Here is a 15,739-nt window from a genome sequence, read left to right as displayed (position 1 = left end):
CAGTAGCACCTTTAAGACTAACCAATTTTATTTTAGCATAAGCTTTCGAGAATCAAGTTCTCTTCATCAGATGCCTGATACAGGCATCTGATGAAGAGAACTTGATTCTCGAAAGCTTATGCTAAAATAAAATTGGTTAGTCTTAAAGGTGCTACTGGACTCTTTTTGATTATATTACAGAAGGAACGCGTTTATGAAATAATGCAAACAATGTTACTAAAAAGTGGTTGACTGTCATATATCGGAATGACAAATGTTTGAACAACAAAGGCTTGTGTTTTTCATTCTGTTGTAACCCTTTTTGCTTATTTTAAAACTACATTTCTAAGAAAAAAATATTTATACTGCTGGCACGCTTAGTTTAGAATTATACATTTGAACATTAGAGAATTCTTGCCACGTGGAAGCAGCCCGATTTTAACAGCAACTGCTTCTGTAGTTGTCCTTTTATTTTTTTAAGGCCTATTTCTCACTGAGCAGGTAAACGGGAGTCTTGGCTGTAGAATTTAGACTGCCTGAGAGGGTGGGGGGCAGAGCATAACTTTATCTTCCTCCACAAAAGAAACTCCATGTAGAAAATGAAAAGTCATGGAGAAGGATTCTACCCTGACATGCTCGTTTTCTATAATGCAAGTGAAATCTGATGTGGCACAAGCCAAAAACCGCCCTCCACTGCTGACTTTCTGAACACTTACGGGCATTGTTATGCCAACATTGAAGGTGAATATAGCATATTGTCCAATTTACACATGCAAGTCTGTGTGTGCAATTTTGTGCTCTCATTCTGTTTTCATTGATGTTTTTAGCTGGTTTTAAACTGAATTGTTATGCTGTTTTATATTTGATGTACTCTGCTCTGAGGCCACTTGTGGGGTGAGTGAACCAGGGCTGATTCCAGACGGCCCTCCCCATCCCGAGATGTCGCGCGTCGTCGCGCGGAAAAATGCAAAATATCGTGTTTTCTTGCGCGAGTTTTGCGCAACGTCGTGCAAAACTCGCGCGAGAAAACACGATATTTCACGTTTTCCGTGCAACAATGCGCGACATCTCGGGATGGGGAGGGCCGTCTGGAATCGGCCTAGAAATATAATAAATAAAGAGAAGAACAGCACAGCAATGCAGAAGTAGTTCTTGGCTCTCGGTTGCCCAAGACATGATAGAAATTGATAGTTGGCTCCTGATCATCTGGAATCCATTTCCAGTCCGGGCAGGCTTCCTTTGACGCTGCAGTACTCACTTGTGAGATGAGTTTCTTCTGGGCCACCTGCATGACGACATTGGCCATGGCCATCTCGTCTTCCTCTGGCTGGAGGTCTTCCTCTGGTCTGGCTCTCATGGCTGACAGCTTGATCTCCTTGCAGCTCAGGATCTCAAAGGTATCTGAGAGCAACTCGCTGGCTTCCATGTCAAGGGGGAGGACTCCGTCCACAAAGCATGCTGGAAGCAACATCAGAGAAAGATGCAGCTGTGATTGGAGACAGTGGGCCTGCGGCTCAGTGACAGAGCATCTTTTATGCATTCAGAAGGTCTCGTAAGAGCCCTGCCGGGTCAGACCAGTGGTCCATCCAGCCCAGCAACCTGCTTCACGCAGCTGCCAACCAGTTGTTCTGAAGAGCCAACAAACAGGGCATAGAGGCTAAGACTTTCTGCTGATTCCGCCTCCTTGCACTGATAGCCAGAGGTTTTCTGCCTCTGCATATGGAGATTCCCTTTAGTCACCGTGGCTAACAGCTACTGTTGGACCTATCCCCATCACTCCATCTAACCGCCTTTTAAAGCCACCCAAGCTTGTGGCCCTCACTACACCTATCGGCAGCGAATTCCACAATTTCAGTACTCCTCGAGTGAACTAGTATTTCCTTTGGTCTGTTCTAAATCTCTTGCTCACCACCTTCGTCGGGCACCCCGGATGCTAGAATTATGACTGAAAAAACTCTCTCTCATGTCCCAAGTTCAATCTTCAGACTCTCCAGTTAAAAATACCCGTGAGGTGAAAGTGTTCATTCCGAGATCACAGGGTGAAATATTTAAATCAAGAGCAGTTTAGTATTTGGTGCAAGGAGAGAACACACCATCAGGTTTTTGGTTTCTTTCACAGGAAAAAAAATGCGAAGGGGAAGATAACCTCAAAGGAAGGCTGTGCTTAATCGCTAACCTCGGTTCTTCAAGAGCAGCCCGACATTCGCTCACATGCACTCTGTGCCACGGGCTCAAATCCCACACGTAAAAATTAATCTGAACACATTTTTTAAAAAGCATCTTCAGTGCTCATTCTTACAAACAGGCCTCATGCAGTCAAGTTGTTGATAGCCCTGTTCGTCCAAAAGAACACATTATGTGCCTTTATTAGGAATAATCTTTATTAGGAATAATCCAATGGCACACAATGATGTGTTCGCTTCTGAGTTCCTTTGTACAATACACTTATGGGGTGTTGCTAATAATAAATCCTTAGCCCTGACCTGGATAGCCCAGGTGAGCCTGATCTCATCAGATCTCAAAAGCTAAGCAGGGTTGGCCTTGGCTAGTAATTGGATGAGAGACCTCTGACGAAGATCTGGGTTGCAGAGGCAGGCAATGGCAAACCACTTCTGTTAGTCCCTTGCCAGGAAAACCCCAACAGGGGTCACCGTAAGCCAGCTATGACGTGAGGGCACTCTCCACCACCACTAATGGAACACTTTTGAATGTTTAACATGCTTTATGCACATTATCATGGCAACCTTCACCACAGCCCTGCACCATAGGCCAATATTATTATCCCATACAAAAGATGAGGGCAGATGACGCTAGCAGTGTGTGTTTAAGACCCTGCGTGGCTGAAACGAGATTTGAATCTGCAGTTTCCAATCTTCCCTTCTGTAGAAAGGCCCCGCTGACGGGTGCTGAACTAGACCGCTTCACACCCTCTGATTTAAAACTGGCCAAGCTGCGCCTGATGCTAATGGTTCATCTGGCACGTTCTGCGTCAAAAGTCACAGCCATACCCAAAACGTTGTGGCTGATCTTGGAGGTGATGTTGAACCTTTGCTCGTCCGTAAAGTGATCCAGCAGGAACTTGTAGATCTGCATCCGCTTCCCTTTGTTATCCTGGCCCTTCAGGGAAAATAACTTCTTCTCTCTGTCATAAAATTATCATCATCATAAACAGCCTGTTCTGGGTGCAAGAAATACCAACTATTGAAGACTGGATGTATAAATTGCTGTACATGGCAGAAATGGATAAAATGACAAGAAAGCTGAGAGATCAGAACCTGGCAGAATTCTTTACTGATTGGGGAAGACTGAAAACATATTTAGAAAAGAAGTGGGACGTGAAAGGGGAACTATGACAATTCGAAAATTATTAGAATGGGTTTTTTTTATTGGAAGAGATGGAATCTTTACCATATGAAGTGAAGTATTAGCTAATTCTTAGCTTAAATTTAAGTGGATTTGGAGTTAATAGATATTGGTAAAATTAATAAAGTAGATATTTTATTTAATTGTTAGCTTAAATTTAAATATATCTGAAGTTAACAGATAGTAATAGATAACAGATTTTAAGTTAATAATAATAGATCTGAAGCTAACAGATAGAGCTTAGCTTAACAAAGCAGAATGTAAACACGATATAATGAGTTATAGAAAAAGGGGATAGATTAGGAATAGATTAAGATATAGGGTTGGAAAGCTGTTGGAAGTCCTGAAAAAGGGGGGAGGGAAAGGGTGGGGGAAAATGATATTGAGATGTTATTTGAAAGTTGTATGTATTAATATTCTCACCTAATAAAATTTAAAAAATAATAATAAACAGCCTGTTCTTAGAGAGACGCAAGGCAGAATACAAACTATGAAAGAACAATTCAATTAATGTAGTAGCATCGGGGTGATGCGTCCCCCCCCCCTTGAATCCAATCCATGTGCAAAACGCAGCCATTATCTTTGCTAGGTACCAATGGTGTGCATAAAGGCCATGGATTACTTACAATATTTCAAATCTTGCAATGGATTTCCTAGGCTTCTGTGGACTTTTCTTTTCCACTGGCTACCTATCAGTTACCATGTTCAGTTCAAGGTATTGGTCATTACATATAAAGCTCTTCACGGCCTTCCCTATGTCCCTCCACGGTAGCTTCGCTCATCTGAACAGGGTCTCTTGCAGGTGGCCAGCCTGCACATGAGTGAAATCAACAGCAACCCACACAGGGGCTTTCTCTGTGGTGGCCCCTACCCTGTGGAACGGCCTGCCTGAGGTCAGGAGAGCCCCCACTCTCCAGGCTTTCCGCAAACGATGCAAAACCAAATGATTCAAAAAGGATTTTCACTCAGATCGGAGGGCGGTATTGTAGGGAGGGGGGGGTCTCAGATGCTTCGCTAATGAGTTAGGGACCATAGACTTCACCACTATGTTGCCTTACATATTATCTGTTGCTTTAAATATGTACTCCTATGTACTGCCTGTGCTTTACGTTGTCTAATGTCAATCCTAGAAGTGATTGTTTTATTTCAGTATTTTCTTCTACTCTGTATTGGATTCTTGCTAAGGCTATGTCTTTTTAAACTTGTATCTCTATACCCTATGGCATTGTTTATGGAAATGTCCTTGATACTGTATTGAAATGTCCTCGATACAGATTGTACTAATCTCATACTGTGTAATCCGCCTTGAGTCTCAGTGAGAAAGGCAGACTATAAATTACATGTATGAATGAATGGATGAATGACTTTCCCAGGCACGGATACTCAAAAACATTCTTCTCTGGCATTGGGGATACCATTAAGGGACCGTGTGCCTAACTGGACAATTTGGGAAGGAGAGGCTAACTTTTCTTTTTCTGCCCTCACAATCTACTCCTTCCGCATATGGACTTGGTTTGTGGTGAGGCAAGGACTTCAGGAAAGTCTATAAATGTCTTCTTCCTGGAAGTGAAGTGTGCATTTTCCTGGGATTGCTCAGCAGCTGAAGTTGGAAAAGGGAAGCAGGGGCCATGCCAGATTCCTCCAAAGGAGAACCAAGGGGCATGTAAATTAGATTAGGGAATACATTTCGTTCAGATGCATTAACTTTTATTGCTCTTCTTGCCTGGCAACCGTGAAACTGCATTAGTGTGTGCGTTTGCTCGCTTTTTGGCCAAACTCGCATTGGTCTCTGAGCGGAAAGCACATAAATTAAATTTCAGCCTGACAGCGGCAGCACCTTTGCTTCCCAATGCCAGACAACCAGCTGCCCTGAGCTCTGTGCATAGCAGCCCATTTCAACGCGCTGGCTTTGGGGGCAAGCCCCATCCCTTTACCTTGACCTGATGTTTATGCAGACCTCCCACTTGGCATGCCTCCCTCTTCATGAGTTAACAGCAGCTTTTTGTACCGTTGGGCTTTTTCAACTCTGAATGCAGCCTTTTACTAAAAACGTTCAAAACTCTGCTGGGTGATTGTTGTGGGGATAATAACACAAACTGCTCTGAGTGGGTGTTAAGTTGTCATGAAGGGCGGTGTATAAATAGAATGTTATCATCACCATCATCGCCAGTTTGGTTTAGTAATTAAGAGCGGCAGGACTCTAATCTGGAGAGCCGGGTTTGATTCCCCACTCCTCCACTTGAAGCCAGCTGGGTGACTTTGGGTCGGTCACAGCTCGTTCAGAGCTCTCTCAGCCTCGCCCACCTCACAGAGTGATTGTTGTGGGGATAATGATAACATACTTTGTAAACTGCTCCGAGTGGGTGTTAAGTTTTCCTGAAGGGCGGTATATAGATCGAATGTTGTTGTTATTACAGGGAACAGAGGATGCTGCTTGGTGACTGGCAGAACATGCGCAATCACACATAGAGACCCCTTGTAGAGACCCCAAGCGATGATACACCTCTTTGTGACATGTCCCCTCTTCCCCTAGCCCAGTGCCAGGTGATGAAAGCTGGCTCACGCAGTGCCTGGGAGGAAAGCAATGACCATTAACATGAGAAGTGTGCACAGACCGCTCGCTCTGGGAGAACCGGTTGTACTTCTCATGTCTCTCGTAGCTGTTGAAGTGGAAGATGCATTCGATGAAGTGCTGGGAGAACATGACCGGGTTCTTCTTGAGCAGGAGATGCACCAAGCAGAACTCTGCAAGGCTGGGCAGGGGAAATAGAGAAAGGAGAGATGTTTCAGGAAGCCTGATCCGTATCTTAGGAGTCACATTTTTATCTGAACCCAGGCTGAGGGGGCCAGGAACACAGGCTGCAAACACCGACTCAGAGAGCAGCAAAGGGCACTTCAACCCCTTCTCTTAAGCGAGAGCAGCCGCTTGCGTTACCAACCTCCAGGCGGGGCATGGAGTTCTCCTACAATTGCAACTGATCTCCAGACTCCAGAGATCAGTTCCCCTGGAAGAAGCGGCAGCTTTGGAAGGCAGGCTCTATGGCAACGCATCCCAGCTGATCACCCTCCCCTGCTTCAACATCACCCACACTAAGCAAATGCCCCCAAATCTCCAACAATTTCCAAAGATGGAGCTGGCAACACTAACAGCAACAGAGAATCCAGCAAAGTCCTTCCTTTGGGATGCGCCTCTCTCCCCACCCTGGTCTACGAACACAGCAGAAAAAAAAGCTAGCAGGCTGCTCAGGTGGTAGAATGGACTGCGCTACCTCCAAATGCAATGGTGGGATTATATATAGTTTTTCCAAAATGCTCCTATCTGAGTAATTTCTTGCAAGTGGAAAGCTAGCACCACGTGCAAAAGGCCAGTGCATCAGGGAGCAACCAAAAATCCAACACTTCCGGTGACAGCACCCCATTGTGCTAGTTCTGTTTGCTTTCCTATGTTCACACGAACATAGCTGAACAGTATGAAAAGGAAGCACTGATGAAGAGCCTTCTCGTGGTCTGCTAGTGGAGAGTTATAGCTGACTTATGGCGACCCCTGCTGGAGTTTTCAAGACAAGGGACTAACAGGTGGTTGGCCTGCCTCTGCAACCCTGGTCTTTGCTGGAGGTCTCCCATCCAATTACAAACCAAGGCCGACCCTGCTTAGCTTCCGGGAGCTGACAAGACTGGACTTGCCTGGGCTATCCAGGTCTTTCATGGTTTGGGTCAGATGAAAAAGCTCCCACGTTATACCAAGTCCTGGACTACACCAGAGCTTAGCTGCGGCCAACAAGCAAGGGGTTTATTAGTTATCATTAACAGGAACGTCTAGATACTACACTTGATCTTAGCCAAAAAGCCAGGAAGGGTTTTTTCTGATGCAAAATATATCTAGATCGTTCAGAAACTTTTTAGACAAAGTTCTGGAAAGATAATACAAAATTTAAATAAAGGAAACCAACGCTGCCCCCCACCCAAGCCAGTTTATAGCAAACAAAATCAAATGATTACAGGGAGCTCTAAAGAATTCAAACAAAATCAATCAGAACACGAATTAAAGGAATTAAATGCCAAAGTAGTAATCGAGCTGCATTTACGTAAGTATTTCGAAGCAGGAAGTTATAATGTTCTTGAAGCAAGCTAAGCCGAGTGGCTACGAATCTGCAAGCGCTGCAGGGCTACTTACAAAGTGACACCAGCAATGGATCTTAGCTTGCCCACTTCCTCCTCCCACGAACTGACAGCAGAGCAGGAGGAGACGGTGAGCTGGTATGACCTTCACCGCTGCTGCTGAAAGGTCCGTGCCAACTGTCCGCCCCTGTGGAACTGGCAGAGACACTGAGGCTTGGCTCTGCTTGTTCCTATCGACTAGCAGTCCCCCTTAGGGCAGCGGCCCCCAAGAATTTTCTCTGCAAGTTAAATGGTCTGTCCACTTGTTTCGCAATCTCAGAGCTGCAAAGGGTTTTCAGCTTAAACCCCAAGAAAAGCTTCCTGGTTGTGCAATAAGGGCCACAGGCTCTTATTTGGATTCAAGATAGTGTCTAGGTTGATGCTTTACCCAAAGGTCCTTGGTTTGATCCCAGTAGGAGAACACAAACGGTACAACCCAGAAGTTCTGCTCTCCCAAATCAGCTATAAGACATTTCTGCACTCATGCTTAGAAAGCACAGAGACCGGAGTCAAGCGCCTAATTCAACACACTGAAAAATCTCAGCTTTCGCTATTCAAGGTGGCATTTTCAAGTCCCCTAAAATTGCAAGTGCACAGGCAACGACTGGAGAGAACTGAAGAAGAGACTGGGTACAATTCTGGGAATGGATCAATCACCTTCCACAGCTCTTAGACCCTTCCCTTTACTACCAGAATGCTAGAATATGCGATTGCATACTTAACGTTAAGGAAACCAACACTTCTGCTGCAAGAGAGAAGCTGTCAGCAGATTTTACCCAACTGTGATGCTTAAGGGAGACTTAACCCTTTCCTGACATACAGAGACCGAGACACCAAACTGACAGATTGCAATGGCAAAATGGACCAGAAGAGTGCCCCGCATGTAGGAACGCAGAGCCGCACTGGTATTGTAGACTCTCTCCAACCAAAGCCTTGCTTAACTGCTCCAGCACTGAAGCAACATGCAAAATCTCTTTTCATGCCAGTTCCTTATTCAGGACTTCTTGGAAAAGCTTTCGGGGCCCATCCTGCAATTTTGCTTCTAATTATAATTCAACATAATTAAAGAGAGAAATAAAACAATTGAACAGTAAACACCGACAGTAATTACAGTGTTTGCGATAATTAACCAGCAGTCACTCGTGCTAACGAGATTGCATTAAAAAGTGCGGGTCGTCTCAGCCCCGAATCTCTTGTTTGTCACCCACAGCGATTACGAGCGCCGTTAATAAAAACTGCGGGCCCCCTATGTGGGCATTTATTGAAGATACCCTTTGGAACAGCGGGGGCAGCTTTTAGATGCGATGCTGATCCGTGCCAGGGGAGAAAGCACTCACCGCTACATCTAGAAAAAAATACAAAGCAGGCTTCTGTGCCGGGTGGGTGGGTGTCCAAGCTGACTGAGGAACATGGCGTTAAACACTGATTTAAGAGACTTGGGCCCAGAATACCCAAAGCACCGTATCTACCCATCTCAACATCTTAATTATATCTCTCAAGATATTGCATGTGCAGATAAGAGTTTGCCACTGAGAGATCATGGCAGTACTAAGACAGTTTCACACGTTCTGCTTTATTGCCGACTTTATGCAGACTGGTGTCTCAAACACTTAAACTCGGAATTAGTCCATATGAGGGGCCTCCCCGATTCCTTAAAAGTTTATCGCCTTCTAAATGACTCCCTGCCTAAAACCGCTGAGGAAGTAGCAATGTTTCTCTATATGGCTGTAAAATTCCATCGAGAGTGGTTCCAGAAATAACCTTGTTTTTCTATGCTTTTTTGCATTGTGCACAGTGTGCCGACAGATGCCAATAACTGGCTAACTGACCTGCCTGGCTGCTGAGGTTCACGCAGGAGGCGCTCTCTTGTTTATTTATTTATAACATTTCTAATGCCACCTCTTCAGAGTCCTGCTGGAGGCAGTTTACAATCAAAACAATATAATAATCTAAAACAAGCCAATGGATATAAACAGCATAAAAACTATCCACAAAACACATCTCAGGCCAGAGAGAGACTATTACAAAAAAGCTGGAACAATAAAACCCCTAAAAAGTGGTGTTTTGGCTGGCACCTAAAAGACAGTAAGAGAGGAGGTGCCAGGTGAGCCTCAAGACAGAAGGCATTACAAAGGAGAGGAGCCGCCACAGAAAAGGCCCTGCCTTGAGTCACCTCCCTCCTCACCTCTGAAGCTAGAGGCACAGACGGCAGGGCGTGAGAGGCAGATCTTCTGGTGGGCTGGACAGTACAGGAGGAGATGGTCCTTCAGGTACCAGGTCTTAAAGGTACAGAGCAGCACTCCTATAGGAACTGGGCTTTAACTGAGGCCAGGTTCGCCTCAGTTAAGGAACCTTTAAGGAAGCTTGTACCACTGTGGCCCATAAACCGCAGAACACCCTCCCTTTGCAGCAGATTCTTGAGCCAGTCATCCAGGATAGGTTAAAACTTCTTTTGCTCTGTGGGGCCTTCAGTTTGGATTATGGCCGAAGGGTTTGTTGCTTACTGCTTTAGAGCTGTCTTCTCCCATTGTGGATTTCGTAATATTGGGGTTTACATGCGATCGAGGAAGGGGGTTTACTTTGAGCGTCAATTTGGTGGAAAAGAAGGAAAACTAAAATAGATAATAAATAAAAGTGACACAATATTAAAATGAATGCGTTCTATGACATTTGTCAGACAATATATAGGGCAGGTGATTAGCTTAGGTGGGTTTAACAAAACACTAGACAGCTGGCTATTAGGCACGGTAATTAAATAGATCTCCCATGCCCGGAGGCAGTATATCTTTGAGTATTAGACAATAGAGACAGACGGGCAGATGGATGTTTGTCTGATGCCACATGGCATCTGGTATTTGCACCCCTCCGGTATATGTTCGGTGTTTACAGACAAGATTATCTAGAAGATTCTTACAAGTATTTTCTCCCATAATGCTAAGGTTAGGCAAACCATTCATTATTTCTCCTTCTTACTTATCAGAACCAAAATAGCTTCCGAAAATAAACATGGGCACTCTTAACTCACAGCCCAGCTGCTTCAGTCAATTAAAGCTGCAACTGATTCATAGAGCAATTAAAGTTGGCAACTCGGCTTCGGAAGTCTCAGTGAATAAGTCCTACAATTGCTGCCCCTATGCGGTATTTGGCTGCACAGAGCGTCTAGATGCCAAACTGCTGGGTCCAAATGGAAAAAGAAACACGACATGCCAAACTGCTGGGTCCAAATGGAAAAAGAAACACGACAGGCCATGTCATTCCAAAGAAAGGTGGGAGGCATAAACATTTTGACTTGACCTTTAAACTCCATTTTCCTCGACTAAATCTTGTAGAAGTTAACCAAACAAAGACAAAATGCAAGAAATCGGGATGGAGCCGACTGAAGGGGGGGGGGCAGAATCAAAAGGAGAAGGCAATGTGGATTCATAGCTGTTCGTACAGATGTGCTGAGAATTGCAGCTCATGCAGCAAGCACATCTGACAGGCTTCTGGAACAGTTGCATTCTTGTTTTGGGATCTGACAGTAGATTTATGGGATCTAGCTGCAAGCATCCCAACAGTCAGGCTCAACTTTAGCTTTTTATTAATCATTTTGACATTGATGGATCTAAAGGATCCAAAATGGTTTAAGATGGTGCTTTTTTACTTTCAACGGTAGTGCCATGTAGTCCTTCAGGGAGGGATATGACTCCCTAAGCATTCAAAGCTTGCTACCCGATCAGCTTCTAATCCATGCGGTGTTACACACGGAAGCGTAGAACTGAGAAAATCCAGATTGGAAGCCACAAAGCCCACTATGCACCCTTGGGCAACCTCTTACCTCTCACCCAAAACTACTCCACAGGGCTGTTAATGGAACAAAAAAATCCTTAATATTTTTACTTGTAAGCTCATTCTTCCCCACAAAGCTCAGCACATGTGGGTTTCCCGAGACAGAAAGAAAGAAAGAAAGAAAGAAAGAAAGAAAGAAAGAAAGAAAGAAAGAAAGAAAGAAAGAAAGAAAGAAAGAGTAACTAAGTTCAGGGTCACTTAGTGGAGATATTGGAATCTAGGTCTCCTTGCTTCTAATTCAACACACTATAACCACTACGTCAACATCAACACTATACTCACAGTAAGCTCTCCCAGGGTATGCTGCCCTGAGTTTCTTGGATGAATGCAAATGATGTAAATAAATGAAATGGAAAACTGCAGGGTGTTGCATTTTTAAAGCATAGCATTTTCAAGCAATCTTTCTATGGAGCAAAGCTTGGAGAATAGGGTGTTGTGATAATGCCACCTACTGGAAGAGATGGGAAAGGCAAGACCAACTTTAAGGCACTCTTAGTGATTTTCTCTCTCCTCTGAGGAGATTCCCATCTTGTGCCGTATTTCAAAGCCATTCCCAGGGAAAGAGTATCAAGAAGAAATGCATATAGGGGAAAGCTGCAACTGAAAAATCTTTACAAAAGGGATGTCAGGATTCTTATCAGTCCCCAATTCTTTCCCAGATTTTAAATTCCTGTATGGCATTTCCCACACAAGGCACTCCAATGGAGTAGTAAATGGGTATAACAAAAGGATCTTGCACTGCAGTGGTGGCAGGTCCTAAGATCGTATGTACTCAAAGCCTTTGAAATCAAAATTCTACTCTAAACAAACAGTAATTTTGAATTTTCATCAGGCGTTGTTTGGTGCTCTCAAGACCTTAAGGCCTAGAAACTCGGCTGGTAAGGAGAGCTAATACGTGTAGGATGATGAAAATGTCTCCCGGGGCCAATTCCGGTGCTCCCATGGGAGAAGGATTCACACTGGCATGAAATTTTTTTTTCTCATTTCAAAAGCTGATTTTGAAGATAACCAAGTCCTAGCTTCCTGGTGAGCATCTGCCCTCTCGTCCAGATTTCGCCTGAAAACAGAAACGGAACTCAAGACTAATTCCTGTTTTGAGCCGATGGTCCTTTACCTGGCAATATCTGAGTCTGGGTCCACCAGAACACTGACAAATCTGAAGAACAGAGAGCCTTTCCACTTGACAAATTCTTCCTACCGAAAAATGAGAGAATGGATGGCAGAGTTACGGCTAATTGTACAGAATGCATGGCAGGTTCTTAAGGCAATAGTGTCGAACAGAGTAAGAAATATATTGCACATATATCCAATATCCCTCAAAGTTTCTGCTCCCCACCAAAATGTATTTCTCCCCCCTGAACCCAGGATTTCCAAAAATTTTACATCCCTAAATATTGTAATATTCATTATCAATCCATATCGTGTACTTTTTCATAGGGTTGTATACACTTGGTTCTAAATTAGAATTCTGGCCCTTGACAGTCCAAATTCTGCACCACAGTATGATAAACTCTGCCCCAGCATAAATAACAACAGTGTGCTTCTCTACTGCCCTTCTGGACAGATTAGTGTCCCATTCAGAGCGGTGAAGAAATTCAGTGTTATTATTATCCCCACGATACAGCTGGGGAGCTGGGACTGAGAGGAGTGGCTTACCCAGGGCGCCCTGCAGAGCTCATGGCAGTAGTAGGATTCGAACCAGCAGAGTGCTGATTTGCAGCCCAGCCACTTAACCACAGTGCTACAACAGCTCTCCTGGACACTGAATATTTGCATGTCTGTTTTCAATCTGCATAATTTAATCTGCAATGTTTGCTGTTTTGCATAAATTATTCTGGCTTGGCAGGCTATGGAAGGCAGAGCAGAGAGCCATCTATGGAAATCCTGCCCCAAAAGTCTTTTTTAGCCATATGTGCTAGAAACTTTTTAAAAACGGAAGCTGTGACTCTCAGGAATTTCTTTGGCGCAGCATTCACAGTCGTGGCTATACTTTTTTTTTTTTAAAAAAAGATTTTTATTGGATTAGAAATATTTTAATGTCCATTACAATCAATTTCCTTTAAAAAATTCCAATTCTAACCCCCTCCCTCCCCCCCTTTTGTTGACTTCCAACAGTTTTCCAACCCCTTATCTATTTTCCCCTACTCATTTCAAACTTATTTTACCTATTAAACATATACTTTCACTCTCTTCTAAACTTACCTATTATATCACAATGCTGTCTCATTTCCCTTTCCATTTAACTTAACAACTAGATAATACATTTCTGGCATATATTCTTCAATAATCATTTTGGTAACCTGTACTCTATCTTACTCATTCTGATCTCCTCTATATTGAACAAACAATTTATTCCTCGTTAAACATAACTTTAAGTACATTATAAACATTGCATACCTTCAATATAGGTCAATCAATTTAACCCATACTCCATATATTACTCTTTGTTTTATACTTTAAGCATAAGTCAATCAATTTGACCCATATTCTGTATATTACTATATATTTTCCCCTACTTTCTTGTATTCATTCATTTTGATTATACAGTTTCTCCATTATACCATTATCTGCCAGCAATGAGATTAATCAGTTTCTATCCCTAATAGTCAAATAAAATAATTGCTTAGATATTTTTCAATTAACTCTCCCCCCCGGTATAGTCACTTCTCTCTTCTTTTGTTATATTTCAGTAATTTTCAAAGTCGTGGCTATACTTATCAGAGCTGACTGCAACGGCATGCCGCTTTAGACATCAGAACAGGTGACGGGGATTTTGGCTAACAAAGAAGCACAGTGGACAGCTGCACTCACCTGGAGGAGGTTGGTCAAGAGGATGAGTGTCTGCTTCCGGATGAAAGGCTCGGGGTCCTTCAGGCACGTGGAGACGTTGGGAACGTACTTGTCCACCATGATGGTGTAGCGGATGCACAGGTCGCAGATGACTATGACGACATTGTTGCGGATGGCCATGTCCTTGGACACCTCCAGTTCCCGAGCCAGGGCTGCAATGCACTGCTTCGCCAGATCCTCATGCTGGAGGCACAGCTTACCTATCACAGTGCCAGGGGGGGATGAGGAGGGGGAGGGACTGTGGCTCAGCGGCAGAGCATCTGCTTTCCACCCAGAAAGTGTCTGGTTTGATCCCCTGCCTCTCCAGCGGACAGATCGCGGAGCCGGGGGATGGGAAGGACCGAGACCCTGGACAGCTGCTGCCAGAGCAGGCATCTTGACCCGGGCAGCTTGTTGCATTCATATGAGACTGGGATGAGCCCCTCCGTTGGTGTCGATGGCACAGCCAAAGCAATACACAAACAAGCAGAGCCCAGACAGAAGAAGAAAGCCAGAAATAAGCAACTTTAAAACTGAATCTCAGGACTGAGGGGTTTCGAGAGCACTGCCTTTGCTAAAGCAAACCGCAGTCCATGTGAGGCACACAATGCGGTCTTTGAAGAGCGCACGTTTCTCCCAAACCCCCGTCCAGCAGCAAAATGCAAGTCTTACAAACGAAGATGTGTAGCTGGTCTATTGACCAAGTAGGATGTATATTGCCAACATTCTTGGAATTCAAGGGTGGAATCCCATGAACAATCCAGGCACGCTGGCCGCCCAAAAACGTTTGCATGTGGCAGCTCTAACCACACAGAGGCTTGTTTTCCAAGCGCCTGCAGCTACCAAAGATTCACACAGCCTAGCCTTTTCCTGCCCCTCCCTCTTCCCTTGGCTTTTGAGTGGGGAGGAAGGTGGTAATAGGCACACCTGAATGACTAAACAGGTGGCAGACAGCTAGATGCTTGATCACCCATATTAAGAATCCCCCATAGGGATCTGGTGGGGAAGCTTTAGTAAGTTGGAGAAGATTAAATTAAAAAAAAAAATCTAGGCTTTGATGTTGTAACAGAAGCACAGGGCAGATGAGTGTATCTTTTGGGCGTTCATGCACAGAGGTGGGCTAGCATCTAGGAGAGAACGGCACACCGCAAGGCTGCTTCTGTTATATAGGGAAATTTTAAGCAGGCATTAGTTGCTAAGCGACTGCGCAATTCACACCCAGAAAAATCTCACTTGAAAAAAAATTAAAACTAATTTTCAAGTCCTCATGGCTGTAGAGGAAGGCAAGCCTCAAAACTGCAACTGGGTACCGATCGCTACACTGTACCAGCACCAGTCAGAGAGATAAAGACTTTGCGTGCCCAAAGAACAGTGCCACTCACCTAGTGTGATAAAGGCGTGTGCTCGGACCACAGGTGGCATCACAGAACCTCTGAACTGGGACAGTGGCGGAGTTGCAGAGAGATCATCGCTGTCCCCAGGACTGGATGCTGGAATCAGTGCACCAAAAGTCAGCACAGGGTTTAAAAGATGCACAATTACCATTTTGCAAATTCCAGGCCAAGGGGAAGGAAGCCCTTAC

General features: G+C 44.3%; 1 protein-coding gene across 1 annotated transcript in view; it reads right to left on the bottom strand.

Annotated features, from left to right (window-relative positions):
• Positions 1–15,739, bottom strand: part of NCAPD3 (non-SMC condensin II complex subunit D3) — a 66,866-nt gene that overhangs the window by 12,439 nt on the left and 38,688 nt on the right. Inside the window, exons 22-27 of the mRNA XM_054997830.1 lie at positions 15,540–15,647; positions 14,140–14,378; positions 12,443–12,522; positions 5,958–6,095; positions 2,988–3,121; positions 1,238–1,437 (exon numbers count right to left, since the gene is read on the bottom strand). Of these exons, the coding sequence (XP_054853805.1) occupies positions 1,238–1,437; positions 2,988–3,121; positions 5,958–6,095; positions 12,443–12,522; positions 14,140–14,378; positions 15,540–15,647 (899 nt within the window). The remainder of the gene's footprint in view (positions 1–1,237; positions 1,438–2,987; positions 3,122–5,957; positions 6,096–12,442; positions 12,523–14,139; positions 14,379–15,539; positions 15,648–15,739) is intronic.

The sequence above is a fragment of the Eublepharis macularius genome, chromosome 14, assembly GCF_028583425.1.
Source record: "Eublepharis macularius isolate TG4126 chromosome 14, MPM_Emac_v1.0, whole genome shotgun sequence".
Lineage (NCBI taxonomy): Eukaryota > Metazoa > Chordata > Lepidosauria > Squamata > Eublepharidae > Eublepharis > Eublepharis macularius.
This window is presented reverse-complemented; position numbering and strand designations above follow the sequence as displayed.